Source organism: Microcebus murinus, chromosome 4 (assembly GCF_040939455.1).
Source record: "Microcebus murinus isolate Inina chromosome 4, M.murinus_Inina_mat1.0, whole genome shotgun sequence".
In the NCBI taxonomy this organism is placed as follows: domain Eukaryota; kingdom Metazoa; phylum Chordata; class Mammalia; order Primates; family Cheirogaleidae; genus Microcebus; species Microcebus murinus.
Window position 1 is genome coordinate 40,890,240 of NC_134107.1, and position 15,625 is coordinate 40,905,864.

Below are 15,625 nucleotides of genomic sequence, written 5' to 3' on the forward strand. Positions count from 1 at the left end.
TTGGCAAAATAACTCTTTCAGGTCTGGTCACTGGGAGCCCTGCTGGCATCCTATGGCAAATGAGCCTGTAATATATTCTTTTGACTTGGATAATACTTCTCGGGAGGAGTAACTATATTCCACCTGTCAGCTCTACTCCCCTTTAGGTTTTGTTAGTTAAAAGCCTCTAGGTTTATGTTATGTGTCCCATATATTCCCTGGTCTGGTGTTCTGCTATCAGCCTCTGCTAAGTAACACCCTCATTCTTCCTTGATTCACTCAATGGAAGCATAACAGGTTCTTAGCTTAGGATCCACTATACACAAAAATTGAGGGAGGCTTGAGGAAGACAACTATGTATGTTGGTCTATCAGTTATTAAGAGCATGTTCACATTTCCAAATAAAATTGCGGGTCTACTATCCCTTTTATTTTTATCAACATTGTTTTTATGTTTCCCTATATGTTATTAGATGAATACATGTTTAGAATCATTATGTATTCTTCTTTAAATGATCATTTTAACAATGTAAAATATCTCAATCTCTGGTATTATACCTTTCTTCACAATCTGCTTTGTCTGATATTACTATAGATCTTATTTATTTTAGTATTTCCAGGGGAATATCTTTTTTTCCATTCTGTTACTTTTGACTTTTCTGTGTCCTTATATTTAACATCTCAACAGAAAGTGCTAGGATTTTACCAGGGTTTCTTAGCCCTTTTGGGCCCCCAAATTAAATATTTCTCCCCCAAGTCTGTTGAAAGCGCAGTTGAATCTTTCTCCTTTTTAGCTATTGTTTATACTTTTGGAATCTCCAATTTGCTCAAGGGAAAAAATTGCCACATAAACAAGACTTCTTTTTGTTTTTCCTCCTCTCTTAGTTATTGGTTTTACAAGGTCCCTTTGGCAATTTTCTGACAATTTCAATTACATTTTTTAGCATTTTACCCAATTTTTCCAGTGGTTCTCAGGCTTACAATAGTCTGAGCAAAATTCAGGCTATTGTTGGAAGCGTGATTTCTTATTGCTAATTATAAAGGGGATGAATCTAATATGTTCCCATTAAGAATTACTTTCTATACACTTTTCATTAGTTTCTTCTCTTGACTCTTTTTCTTTTTACTTTCTGTTTATGTTTCTGTTCTCCAATTCTTTAGATGCTTAGCTTGTCAAAAACTACCTATAAGATGTTATTTAGCACATCCCACAAAATTTGAGCTGTGCAGCATTTTTGGTACCATGTAATTATCTTCTAAATTTTATTTTGATGACTTTTTTGATCCATGGGTTATTTCAAAATTTTTTACATAGTAGTCATCTCTTTATTATTTTTTTCTAATTTCATTTTATTGTGGACAGAAAAAAAAACTATCTAATTCATTTTAATGCTTTGAAATTTGCTGGGGTTTGTTTTCATGGCCTGGTACTTGAGCAGATTTTGTAAATGTTTAGAATGTGCTTGTACAGACACTCCTATTCCTTCATTATTGAGTACAGTCTTTGATGAAGGCAAAACAAGTCTATTTTGTTAACCATGTTGCTCAAATAATCAATAGCCCTACTTTTTTTGGGTGGGAGAGGCTATATGATAGTTTGCACTATGTCAACTTAGGTGCAGTTGGAGCTGCATTTCCCAGGAGTCTTTTCCTTATCTGGTGTCAGGTTAGACTTGCACAGGAGGCAGAAAGAAGTAAAGCAGCAGTCACTTCCCTCCAAATGTCTTTGAGGACAGATATAGTAAAGGACGTGTAGAAAGGCATCTAGTCGACTCTATACCACCCTCATTCTTTTCCACGCCATAGCCAGCGCTTCCTGACCAGCAGGGGGCCCCAAGCCCATACATGAAGCTTGGCTGTGGATTCACAGACAGTAGCTACACAGAAATCACACTTCCTCACAGATTTCTTCTACATTAGCTCTCCTTCCCAGTTTCACTTCAGCAGCTGGATAGCAAGCTTCAAGCTTCAATTCCTTTACCCAGCGCGGTGTTTGAGGACCGCTGAACAGTGCCTTTTGTCTCACACTCCAAATCTTCCTTCCAGACCAGTACCTTCCAGTTCCTTCCACAATTTCAAAAGGCCTGTTATCTATAACAAATCTCTTATTCCATAATATTCATAGCAGTGTTGCTTTCCTAATTAAACCCTGTTTGATAATGTTTGTTCTACTAAATATTTAGAATATAATGTATTTGCCTTAATTTCTGGGCAGTGTGCACTTTTCTTTTCTTGCATATATATTGGTAAAAGTGAACATATTTAATCTAATCCTCCTCCTCCTCCTCCTTCTTCTTCTTTGTAGAAACTAAAGGTCTAGGGCGCTTAGGTGGTAAGATCTCAACTACTTCTACACACCACAGGATTGGAGCAGTTCTACAAATTTGAAAATCCTGGCTCTACACACCCTGCCATACTTCCCTAATGGGGTGGACTGACAAATTAATGTTGAGAGTTATATAACAAGACTTTACGCTGGGGTATTTGGCATCTTATGAAATTCTCATCAGTCTTATCCTTCCCCCAAAAGGAACCTTGGAGATTTTAAAAGCTTCTCACGCAGGACTCTGTTTCTAGATATCTGGGATAGGACCTAGAGATACAACTTTCTAACAAGCAGCCCAGATAATTTTGATGAAGGTGGTTGTGTACTTCTTTTTGGAAAGGATGTGACTAGAAAACAAAGGTGTAAATTATTTCAATATACTAGTTTTCATACTAGCTTTGGGCCCTTCTGAGCATCTATATCATGTTCCAAAGTAGAAAAAATAGACAAAACAACAAAAACTACCATTTTCTCTAATTTTTCTGGATCATCCAGCTCCTTACTTAAAGGAATTTTCATCTCTAGATGTGCTAAACACGTAATTTTATGAACTAAATGTGCTATACATATATATGTTAACATTTCTAAACAACAAAAATGACTTAAAAACTAAAGAGTACTCAAACTAAACAAAAAATTATATTAACATTTTACTGTAAGAATAAATTGTTTGTATGTCAAAATGAAGTTTAAAATTAAGTATTACTTGGCCGGGCGTGGTGGCTCACGCCTGTAATCCTAGCACTTTGGGAGGCCGAGGCGGGCGGATTGCTCAAGGTCAGGAGTTCGAAACCAGCCTGAGTGAGACCCCGTCTCTACCAAAAATAGAAATAAATTAATTGACCAACTAAAAATATATATACAAAAAATTAGCTGGGCATGGTGGTGCATGCCTGTAGTCCCAGCTACTCGGGAGGCTGAGGCAGTAGGATCGCTGAGCCCCGGAGATTGAGGTTGCTGTGAGCCAGGCTGACGCCACGGCACTCACTCTAGCCTGGGCAACAAAGTGAGACTCTGTCTCAAAAAAAAAAAAAAAAAAAAAATTAAGTATTACTTTATTCACTGTGTGAATTTGAATCTCTTGAGATTTATGTACATGTTTCTTTTTTTTTTTTTTTGAGACAGAGTCTCGCTTTGTTGTCCAGGCTAGAGTGAGTGCCGTGGCGTCAGCCTAGCTCACAGCAACCTCAAACTCCTGGGCTCGAGTGATCCTTCTGCCTCAGCCTCCCAGGTAGCTGGGACTACAGGCATGCGCCACCGTGCCCGGCTAATTTTTTATATATATATCAGTTGGCCAATTAATTTCTTTCTATTTATAGTAGAGACGGGGTCTCGCTCTTGCTCAGGCTGGTTTTGAACTCCTGACCTTGAGCAATCCGCCCGCCTCGGCCTCCCAAGAGCTAGGATTACAGGCGTGAGTATGTACATGTTTCTTAAGACAGCTTTTCCTTCATACCTACATCTCCTCCTTCCTGAAAAAAAAAAATAAAGAAAAGAAAAACACTTGGAAGAAAGAGAGAAAAGAAAAGGGAGCACTTATTTTCTGATTGTCTGGGTTAACACCCAGGCAGATACCTCGAGCACAGCAGATGTGCCTAGTCAAAGGTTTTGGGTGGATGTCAGCAGGTATCTCACACAAATTAAACCACACTATTCTTTTTAACATTCTCACCAATTTTTACAAAATGCTGGAATAAATGACATAAAAATAGAAAAGTCAAAATTTATCTAGAAAAAGAATAACACAATAGTTACAGGGATTCATTGTGGCAGACTTCTAAGCCTCGCCAATGTTACTCCTTGCAATGCTATTTTCCTTAATAACATTCTTCAATTATATAACTATTATCAATTTAAAAACTATGAAAAAAGTCCATTCAAAACAATAGATTCTGTTTTTGAATGAACAGTACAACTTCCTCACCTTCAACTGAAGGCAATCTACAGAGATCCATGGCTACTCACAGCATCTGACACTACAAAGTCAGCTTGAAATCTAAGTTTTACTTTTAACACATATTAGTTATCAAGTTGAAATTTCTTTAGCTTTACTTTACTCTCATTAGATGGCTTGGGAAAGAGACATGCCTTTTACACTCCAGCTGCACTGAGCCTCTTCAAAACACCTCTCTCTCCCATGGAAACACACACAGTATTATAAGGCAAGAACTCTCTTTTCTCCCTCCTCCTCTTCCTCATCTTTCTCCTCCTCCACCCCCTCCTTCTTCCCTTGTCCTCCTCTTCTTCTTTTCCACTTTGATAACTTGCTTAATGGCTGGGTTAAAAGAAGAACATTAAAGCCAAGAATTGTCATTATATGCAGCAAAAATAAGACAGCATTCCATTTAACTAAGAAACTCCCTTTTTGATTGATTCCTCTAAAATAATAAATGTTTTCAAGTGGATTCAGCTTCTAGTGTACAAAGAAAAATTGATGAAGGTAAGGATGAGAAAGAACATTTGAAAAGAATTAAGTATTTTCATAATGAGTGAGATGTGCACCATCTAGGGGATGGTCATGATGGAGACTCAGACTTTTGGGGGGAGGGGAGGAAATGGGTATTTATTGAAACCTTAAAATCTGTACCCACATAATATGCCGAAATAAAAAAAAAAAAGAATTAAGTATTTTTTTGGCTTTGGCGCTTAACATTTTATTTTACATAAAATCTCAAATGTTCCCTGGAACATTTTAGGAGGGGGGAAACTGTGGGTTTTACTGGAGAATAAAATCACCTGCCATGCTGGTAAATACCAACTTCTGTTTGGTGTCAGGTGCTCTTAATTCAGCCCTCACATAACAACCAATGAGTTTAATTAGATGAGAGAAATATACCTGAATTGGTTTGGTTCCTGATTTTGGTTAGCAAGTTTTCATGAAAGTGAGAGATACTTGTATTTCATTTTACAATCTGTAAAACGAAGAGAAACTTCTTGGTAGAAATTTAAAGGTAAATACAAAATATCTATCAATAACATTTTAAAATGAAAGTATCAATAAATCATACGAATTATTTACGTATCTTAATTTCCTCACTTGCTAGTTTTTCCATAAACTCTAGAAACCCATAAACTCTTGAGTTGGTTTATTTTAAAACTGCAGTATACAGATAACTATGTGAGTTAAATTTGTGTTTATTCATTTTACAATCTAGCTCTATAGACACTTTTAAGTCATAAAAATTAAAGTTTATATCCAAGAAAAACTAATTTCCATGCTTTTTCCTATTTTTATCAGTACCCAGGAAGGAAGCAATTTGAGCTGGGTGTAATACACAATATTGTAGTGACACAGAGTTTGACTTGACAAACGAAACATACTGCATCTCTGGCTTATTTCATGGTAACTCTGGTTTTCTCAGGAAAGAAATGAAATCCACATATGAAATCATCTTTTACTAATGGGAAAATTTCAAATTACCCAAATATGTCCATAAAGTTTACCTAGTAGATGGACAAATCAGCACTACTGATACTGGGGTAACTGTCCCATAGTTTTATAAAATCCATAATCCCCAGTTCTAAATGCTTAATATTGATCGGTAGTTTAATACCATCTGCCATATATTTAATGCTGGAAATGCCATAAAAATTTATTAGCATTGGATAATGAAACACTATTTTAAAAAATATTGTGATAAAGTTTCTTCTTATGAGTATGGTTAAAAAACACTACACTTTTGGAAGTGATTTATAATTTCAAACTAGAGATTCAAATACTATAATTGGACTGTATCTCTCATTCTAGAATATATGTATGTGTGTGTATGTATATATATATACAGTATTTTTTTAAAGTAAAAGAATAAGAATTGTTGTACATGTACCACAGGCCTAAATTTGAGAGGAATAATTCAACAAACATTTTTTTCACTCAGTTATCAAGTCCTCATTCTTACTTGGTTGATCCTATTTTGGTATTAAACTCTGTGGTGGTTGTTACACTGACAGATTCTCTAAAATAAGCTTCCATTTGAGATGTTATATCACATCCAATTAACAATCAATGACATGACTTCTCGTGTGTCAAAGGCATAGGAACAAGGCACTCAGCATTGTACAAGGTGATACATCAACAGAAAAGGTTTGTAAACTTGTTAAAAGATTTGAGATTGTTTTAAAGTAAAGAGATTACATTTCATAAATAACTTGTAACTAACTTATATAAATAGCCAGTGCTTAAAAAGGTTTCATGATGCAAAATAGGCATTCCAGAAGAAAACTGATTTTTAAAAACTAATTCAACAATTTTCTAGATTAAGGTCAATAAATTAATCAATATACATTGTCTTGCATTCTTTAACTACTAAGAAAACACATTTGCTTCTCTATAATATCTTTACTTGAAGACCTGAAGCAATCTAACATCTTTGTAATGTTGCTTTCCAGGTAAGACAATCCACAGTCCTGAAACTACTGTGACTAAAATGTTATCATTAAGAACAGAGTTGTTATTTTTCTATTGAAACTCAAAAGTTCCGTCTCTTGAAAAAATGAATTCTACGTTTATCAGGAGGGACTGAGATTATGATGGAAGTTTAACTTATTCAGGACAATTTCAGGAACAAACCCCCATTATGATATGTGAGTTCTTGAATATATGATTTCTTATGTCATCTGATTTTGGTTTTTATTTGCACATTTTAAAATGACAGGTTATATATATATCTCAGTCAGCTTCTTTGCTCCTTTTCTTTTTGTCCCAACATTTTTCTTGATGGGAAGGAGATATAAAACAACCCAATAGAAGACCATGAAAATATGTAGATGCACTGGAAAGTGATGGGACAGCCCAAGTCCAGTGTTTCATTCTAAACTGCAACACTCCATGATTTCCCAGTATTCTGATTCCACATGCACTTTCAATAATCATTTATAAGACTTCAGAAAATGGTATCTGCAAAGGGCCCAGCCAATGAAACAGAGAAGTGGTATTCTTCCAACATCACAAAGTTGGCCTCTATAAAAGTGTATAAAAACGTTGAGTTTAAAAAAAGAAAGAAAGAAAGGGTAAAATTGATATGGCTTCTGGCTTCTGGCTTGGAACCCAGGGGAAAAAGTGAAGTGATACAGACAACCAGCTGCTACCTGGTTATGCGGATTAGGTTGTTGATCTAGCCAGATTTACTTTGCTTTCCTCAATCATGAAATGCTGGGAAAATTCTTTAGAATTAAGTCCCAAGTTCTCTTTTAATTTTTTGAGCTCAAAGTCATGGAGAATCTTGATAGTCATTAACTTTTCTCGCTTGATTCTATCCGCAACATCTTTTGGAACATCAGGTATCATCCAGGCCAACAGAAATTTAACTAAAAACACAATGTGCTAGAAGAAATATAAAGGAGAATTAGACATTGTTAGAACTGTTGAGTGTTCAGCAGGAAGTCCTTACAAATCATTTATTTCAATCATGCAATCAACTGTGCTTGAAACATGAAGTACAAGGGCAAGCAAGAAGATATGGTCTCTGTCCTAGAACTTTCATACAAAGACCCAAATTAAACAAACATTTACTTAAATAGGCAGTTAGTGAAATTCCAGTTGAACATGATTACCCCCATGATATCCCCTACATCTGCTCCCTCCTGAAAACCTAATAAAATATTTGTAAGGGAATTAGACTCAAAAGAGTGAAGAAAGCTGGCACTTAAACTTGCAATTGGGGATATGGTGATTGACAGTGGAAACCCAAAAGAAAAAAGCCAGTTTTGTTTTAGATCCTCAGAAAAGTTCAGGAAAGAAGGTACTAAGGACTTTTGGAGGCATTACTGCGGGGTAGAGTTGGAAACAAGGTGATTAGTTAAAAATTTGTATAAGGACCACTTGAATTTCCAAAGCCTTTCTCCTATCTGTATCCAGGTACTATCTCTCTGCATATCCCACCCTGGAAGCAGCTGAAGAGTTCATTTTCTGTAGAAATTATACCAGAAAACTATAAACTCCGTGGGACCAGACATAGCTGAGGTTGGAGATGTGGAACTATATTAAAAACAAAAGCATCAAAAAGTAAAGTTTGGCATACCAAATTGTGAAATCCTTAAGACCCCTCTGCCTTACTCAGTTCTCAGAACATAGGGCAGCTATGAAATACCTCAACAGATGGGAGGTTGGAGGATTTTTCTCTGGGGAAAATTAACTAGTCTGTGAAAACTACAGATACCAAAACTTTATAGGACTCCAGTGAAAAGGTTGGCTCACCACCTCATCATGCTACAGTGAAGCCTATCAAGTAACATCTCTCCTGTATGCATCCAAAGATTATAATCAGCTTTTCACTGCCTCACTCTTAAACATGAGCAGAACCAACAAATATGGGAGAAAGTCTCTAACATGAAAGAAAACAATGAAGTAAACAGGAACTAAGAGAAAACAGAGATAATGAAGGCAGCAAAAAAAAAAAATTAGAATAAAAAACAAAGATACTAACCCATCTCTTCATAGGAGAGAAAATACATGATAATTAGAATTTTAAAACAGGAAGTATAATATCTGAATGTGAGAAGTTCCAGAAAGATAAAAGGAAAAGTTTATCAAATAAATAATACAAGCAAAATTTCTCAACTTGAAAGGTATGTTTTAAGATCCAAGGGACTCAATGACTGTGCAAAACAATAAATATTGTCCAATAGCAAGGAACTGTCTTATAAACTTTCATAAAAGTGGAGCTAGTGAAAGAATCCTGTAAGCTTATTATTTCTAAAAATATATCATAAACAAAGACTGAGTCATCAGAATGGTATTGCATTTTACAGCACTGGGAATGGAAAGAAAATGGAGAAATGTCCTCAAAATTTCAGGAAAACCTAAATAAAGTTAATTAAAAAATTTTCAAGAGAAAAAATTTTTATCTTGATATTCTGTTCCAAATAATCATGTGTAAGAAAAGAAAATAAAGTTTCAATATTCAAGTCTCAAAAATTGACTGGCCATAATTTTCCTCAGAAAATTACTAGAAGATGTGATTCAGCAAAATAAGCTATTAAACCAAGAATGAGAGGTACACAGATTACAGAAAGTAACAGCACTCAACAGAAGAGAGGTGAAGACCCAGAATAATGTTAGGTTAGAGCCTGGGATGATTATAAAAAATTGATAAGAATAATAAATAAAAACAAAAATTCAAACAAAGGAATTCCTGATGCAATTTACTGGACTCAAAGGTGACCTAAGCCTCTGATGGAATGAGAGTGACAAATTCATAAAGAACAAGAGAGAAAGAAAGAGAGAGAAAGAGAGAAACAAAGTGGAAAAACAATATTATAATAAAGGAAATATATGAAGAGCATAATATATGAAACAGATATGACTAATATTTATAAAGTCATAATTTATAAACCCTATTGTACTTATCTACAATCTCTTACTCAAAACTCTGATGGACAGAAATATTTCAGAATTGAGATAATTAAATATTAAAAATATGTAATTTAGTAAATAAACCATATATCAGCAGGGTCTGGGGTGGCACTTTATATCAAACACTTAAATATTTCTTCAGCAAAATAAATGGTAACTCTAAAACTAGCCTTTTTGTTTTGTTTTGTGAGACAGAGTCTCACTGTGTTGCTTAGGCTAGAGTGCCTGGCATCAGCCTAGATCATAGCAACCTCAGATTCCTGGGCTTAAGCAATCATCCTGTCTCAGCCTCCCCAGCAGGTGGGACTACAGGTGTGCACCACTACGCTCGGCTAATTTTTTCTATTTTTAGTAAAAACAGGGTCTCCCTCTTGCTCAGGCTGGTTTTGAACTCCTGAGTTCAAGCGATCCGCCTGCCTTGGCTTCCCAGACTGCTAGGAGTATAGGCATGAGCCACCACACCTGACCCTACAAATAGCCTTAAATCATATCAGATAGGGTATTGGTGCTAATTAAGTTGCCAAAATACTTCATATTTTCTGAGGTTTGGAATTTCAGAATAAGAAATTATGGACCTGTATAAACAAAAAATTATACTGTCATTATATTGAGAGGTAGGAGAAAGATAAAATCTTAGTATGCATATGTACACATGTGTGCGTGTGTGTGGTGTGACATGCGTGAGATCTGCCATAACAGGAAGTCAGTTATTAACATCTAAAACTAAAAAGACATAGCTGCAAAATTATATTGTTCTGCCATACAGAGCTAACTATTAGAAGAATGAGTTTAAAAAGTTGAAATGTGTGGCTTTGGAAATTAGGATTTGAGAATAAGGAGGAATATTACATAGAACTGCTCTCATTTTTAGCCATGTAGAGAACTACTTGATTACATGCATAATCTTGATAAAAATAAAAATAAATTAAACAGAAACTGACTAGAATTTCATGTGCTTGGGTTAGAATTTTCAATTATTGGAATTTACTGCAGGTTGAAAAGGTGCCTTACTTTTATTTCTCTCTCCCTTATTGGCCTTCCTAATTTACGATTTGTAGCAGTCAATCTGCAACTTAGTCAAATACTCTCCCTAGTTCTCGCATGCCTTATCTACATAATTATATGGGGACTTCACAAGAGAGGAAGCAAAATACAGTAGACACAGCATAGGCTGGGGAATGAGATATATCTGGCATTGAAACCCAGCTGTAATATTAGCTGATTAACCTTAATCCAACTACTGATTTTTGCAGAGTATAGGGTCCCTTTTTTAAAAGGTAAGTAATAAAGTTTAACTTATAAGGTAGTTATGATTTAACTTCTGGAAGTAGAACATAATCAGTATTCTGTAAAATCAGTGGGTTCTCTACCCTTTCTTGACCTCCAGGGAAGAGATCATATTTTTCCTTTCCTTTTCTGTCACTACAGTATCTTCAACAATAGTCCCCGAATAACAGATAACTCATTGTACTGAGAACATACCTAAGATCCTAAGATGTTTTTTATGACAATAAATACTTCCTTCAAAACAATTCATTGAGATAATGCTAACTTTTTGATGTGCAGATAGCTTTAGAAATACCTGCCTACAGGGAGAAGAGAGTAACTTGCATGAAAGTTAAGAGCAGCTTACTTCTATAACTATGATGAAGGTCATCCTACCAGCAAGGACATGCCAGAATTGCATATTATGATAATATTTCTTCTCATGATCAGGAGGATGTCTGTAATCTCTGTACCTGAAAAATGAAAGTAAATGCAAAAATATTAGCTATAGCTTCAACTAGAGAGACCTAACATAAATTCTTCTTATTTCTCTTAAGAGACCCTTCTAGTTGACCACAAAAGGTAGGTCACAGGAAGGTAACTGACACTATGAACAATTTATCTTTCTTTTTTACATAAAATTATAGCCATATGCTACTTATGTGGATACACTAATAGATATAATAGGAAACACACAAGTGAAACTTTTCTCCTGCCAAGATAAACTTCTCAAAAGAGTTATCACTATTTTCTGTCTACATTTCCTCTTTTCCTATTTAACACACTTCGTTCTATCCCTGGCTCCATCAAACCAATTGTCTCTTGTCATTAAATTGAAGGAATATTTTAATTCTCATCTATTTTTGATATTTCAAGAATTGGACTTAATATTGTTGACCACTTCTATTTTCTTTTCTTTTTTTATTGCTTGAACTTTTATTTATTTATTAATTTTATTTCAGCACATTATGGGGGTACAAATATTTAGGTTACATATATTGTCTTTGCCCCACCTGAGTCAGACTTCAACCGCGTCCATCTCCCAGACCTCACTCATTAGGTGTGAATATACCCATCCCATCTTCCCCTGTCCCACCTGCCTGACTCCTGAAGAATGTTCCTACTATATGTGCTTAAGTGTTGATCAGTTAATATCAACACTTCTATTTTCTTGAAACTCTATTTTCTTTTGGCTGCTCTGACACTGTGTTGTTTTGCTTTTGTTACAACCTTTCTAGAGTTTTCTTAGTGTTCAACTTTGTCAGCGCATTCTATTCTACAAAGTCACACTGCATACTGATGCTCTTCAACAATTTAGCCCAACTTGGAAATGATGACATCAAGGAATCTAACACCAGTGGCCATGCTCTTAAACAGTAGGCTATGATTCTCTATAATCAAATATGGAATATAACAATGTTTCATCTGCCTTGCAACATTCTGCTCTTTCTTTGTTGGAATCCCAAATTAAGCAGTTGATTTAAGTTAAGGGGCCTTGGTGTGTGTGTGTGTGTGTGTGTGTGTGTGTGTGTGTGTATCTTTAAATAGTGTAGAAAAAAGATCCACATAGTACATGATATACCGAGTGTGGAAACAGAAGAGTCACATATCCAATTTCATCTTCCCTACACAGAAGAAACTCTTAAAGTGGGATGGCTGGTGAACTGATTATATCATTATATTGTTATTTCTCTCTTTTTCACTCTATCTTTTTTCTGAGGACACATAGTTAAATTCAAGTAAGTTAAATGCCCATACAATATGATCATGCTGTGTGATCTATAGATATTACAACTTTGGACAAAGGTGCATTTGTTGGTGAGCAATCCTTTTGATAAATTTAGAAAATAAACAATTCAAAATTGGTGTTGTCTTTACCCATAGTATTCTCCTTTTTTTACATTTTACCTTTCCAAATAAGAATAATATAATGTGTGAATTCTAGAATTGATGTACTTTATTTAGCCAGGATTTCTGTTGCCTCAAGTAAATCCTTTACATTGTAAGACATGAAGGAAATGAATAACTTAATTAAAAACTTAAAAAACAAAAGGAAACCTGCAAGTGGTGAAGTCTACTTTTTCCGGAGGTACAATAGCATTTGGAAAATCAGCTATCAGGAATACTGACAGGCTGTTATTCACATATCCTTTCATAGGGTACTTGGCATTTGTTGAGTAGGCATAGAAGTAAACTAAGCGAGGAATCATGTCCGATGTAAATGCAACAATAAAAGCCTGAAGAACAAAGCAAAAGGAAGATTGTGAGCTGCCAGTCTAGTTTTTAAAATGTCTGATTTGTGTATCTCTCAGTCTCATAAACCAGATAAAGCAAAATGATTAAAATACTATAATAGATCACATTAATATGCAAGTCTCTGGCTTAAAACATGAAATGGATCATTTACAGTATGTGATTAGTATTCTAGATTTCATAGCTACAAAGTGGCTAAGTAGAGAATTGGACCTAAATGTACCTTTCTCCAGGAACCACACCCACTCTTTCTATCATGACTTGCTATTTCTTACTTTCTTATTGCTTCATAGTACAGTTCTACTATTTTCAATTACATCCACCTGCCTAGGCCAACTCCAGAAGCTAGGACTATGTGTGTGTGTGTGTGTGTGTGTGTGTGTGTGTGTGTGTGTGTGTAGGTTGATGGGGAGGAAATGGAGAGACAAATGATCATGTGTTTGTAAATTTCTCACAGTTTACTGTAGCTCATTTTAGGATTTGATTCCACAGAAATGGTATTTTCACATCCTTTCCTAATCTCTGGAATAGTATAAAGATGTCTCTTTTAGGTTACTTAATTCAATTAAAAACCATCTGGCTCTGGCACTTACAGTTTTAGTGGTACATTTTAAAAAGTATTCCATTACCTCTATGGCTAATGGTCTATTTAGGTATCACTTATTAAATAAATTTTGCAATTTTTATTTTTTAAAAAAGTAGTCATTTCAAATACATTTTAAAACTTATTGTGATAAATGGGTACACAGACGTCTCAGAGTTTCATTTGTTCTATTTGTCTTTTCCACAAACCAACTCTTGATTTACTTAGCAATTATATGCCTTTGTATTTGTTTTCTAATCTGATTATATCTTTATTCTTTTTTACTCTTTCTATTGACATAATTTACAGTTTTTCATTAGTGTCTTAAGTCACATGCTTAGCTCATGTTTTCCGGTATTCCTTTATTAAAAAAAATAAAGCATTTATGGCTATGGACTTTTCTGTAACAGTTGATTTAGCTCATTTCTACAGGTTTGCATTTAAGTTAAGCTTTTTCTATAGTTTCAATTGTTTCCTCTTATATGAATCTTACTTAGAAGGTTAAGTGGTTAGATTTTATTTTTTGATTCTTATTATCAACATCAATTTTTAAAGTATTATTGTAGGTGAATATGCACTGAAAATTTTCTACTTTTAGTAATTTAGTTTTATCACTTTTTAATAAGTGCTCTATGAACCTAAGAGGAAAATGTTGTATATTCTCTGTAATATACAAATTCAAGTATAATCCACCTTTAATTGGATTAATGTTCAAATTCTTTACACCATCACTTATTTTCTGTCTACTTTGTCACATGCTATGAAACCGTGTCATGATATTTTAATGACAGTAATTTCAAAATTTTTTTCTTTAATTTCAAATAGTTTGCATGTCATAGGTTTTTCTGTATTGGTTAGTGCATAAAAGTTCAGTAATGTTTTATCTTTGTGGAATACCACTATGATTAGATCAATGTAAATAAAGATTGGTTTCAGCATCATCCACATTTTTCCATCCCCAAACAATAAAATACAAAGTCACCCTACCGAAATAGGTCTACTTACATTAGTTGCAACTGAAAGTACAGCCATTCCATAAAGAATGTCTTGCCAAACACCTATGCTATGAGCTTTGGAAGCTATAGTTCTCCTGTACTGAGTAGTAAGTTTCCAGGCATCCACTCGAATCTCTACAATATTATTTATGAGAGCAAAAAGAGGAGCCAAAGGAAAAGAGGCCACAAATAGTGTAACAAATCCAAATTGAGTAACTGCAGAGAAAACAAAAAAAGGTATGAACTCGTGAAAGGGAAAGAAGGGAACACACTGTCCAACTTTGCCACTTCCTTTATCTTGGAGGGGTCCACATCAGTAAAACAATCCAGACCCCTTTCTATGGTCCACTTCCTCACTCAATGACTTATCTGCTTGCTAGAATGAGGAGAATTGAGGCATGCATAGCTGAAATCCTTCCTTGTTTTCCTCTTGAGCTATATTTGTCTAAAGAAAGAATCTATTTCTATGTGTCTTTTATTAAGAGCTAAGTTAGTTTTATGCTGGTCTAATCTTTACATGTGTATTGGCATATTAGTGGGGTAAACAAGTTTTTCTTTATTGCTAATCTATGTACTTTTTATGATCAAAGATTGATGATGAATTCGTTGATATGATTCCAGTATTCAGCATGTGTGTATGTGTGTATACGTATAATTTGTATATGGGCAACAACATATATATTTTCTGGAATAAAATATCTGTTAAGGTCCTAATCTTCAATACTATCTTGACATATTTTAAAATAAGTTTTATTCTCTCTCCTTATTAAGATTTAACAGGGGACTACAGCTATGTAAGCTGGTTTCTCTTCTCCTTTTTTCCCTTTGTTTCCAATAATGAATTCTTGGGGTAAAAAAATCCATGCAAAT

General features: G+C 34.7%; 1 protein-coding gene across 4 annotated transcripts in view; it reads right to left on the bottom strand.

Annotated features, from left to right (window-relative positions):
- Positions 1–3,713: 3,713 nt before the first annotated feature.
- ANO5 (anoctamin 5) overlaps positions 3,714–15,625 on the bottom strand; it is an 83,856-nt gene continuing 71,944 nt past the window's right edge. For all 4 annotated transcript variants that reach the window (XM_012735527.2, XM_012735526.2, XM_076002093.1 and 1 more), the window contains 4 exons: positions 14,766–14,971; positions 12,983–13,161; positions 11,292–11,397; positions 3,714–7,627 (listed from right to left, as the gene is read on the bottom strand). In XM_012735527.2, the coding sequence (XP_012590981.2) occupies positions 7,406–7,627; positions 11,292–11,397; positions 12,983–13,161; positions 14,766–14,971 (713 nt within the window). In that variant the 3' untranslated portion in view covers positions 3,714–7,405. The remainder of the gene's footprint in view (positions 7,628–11,291; positions 11,398–12,982; positions 13,162–14,765; positions 14,972–15,625) is intronic.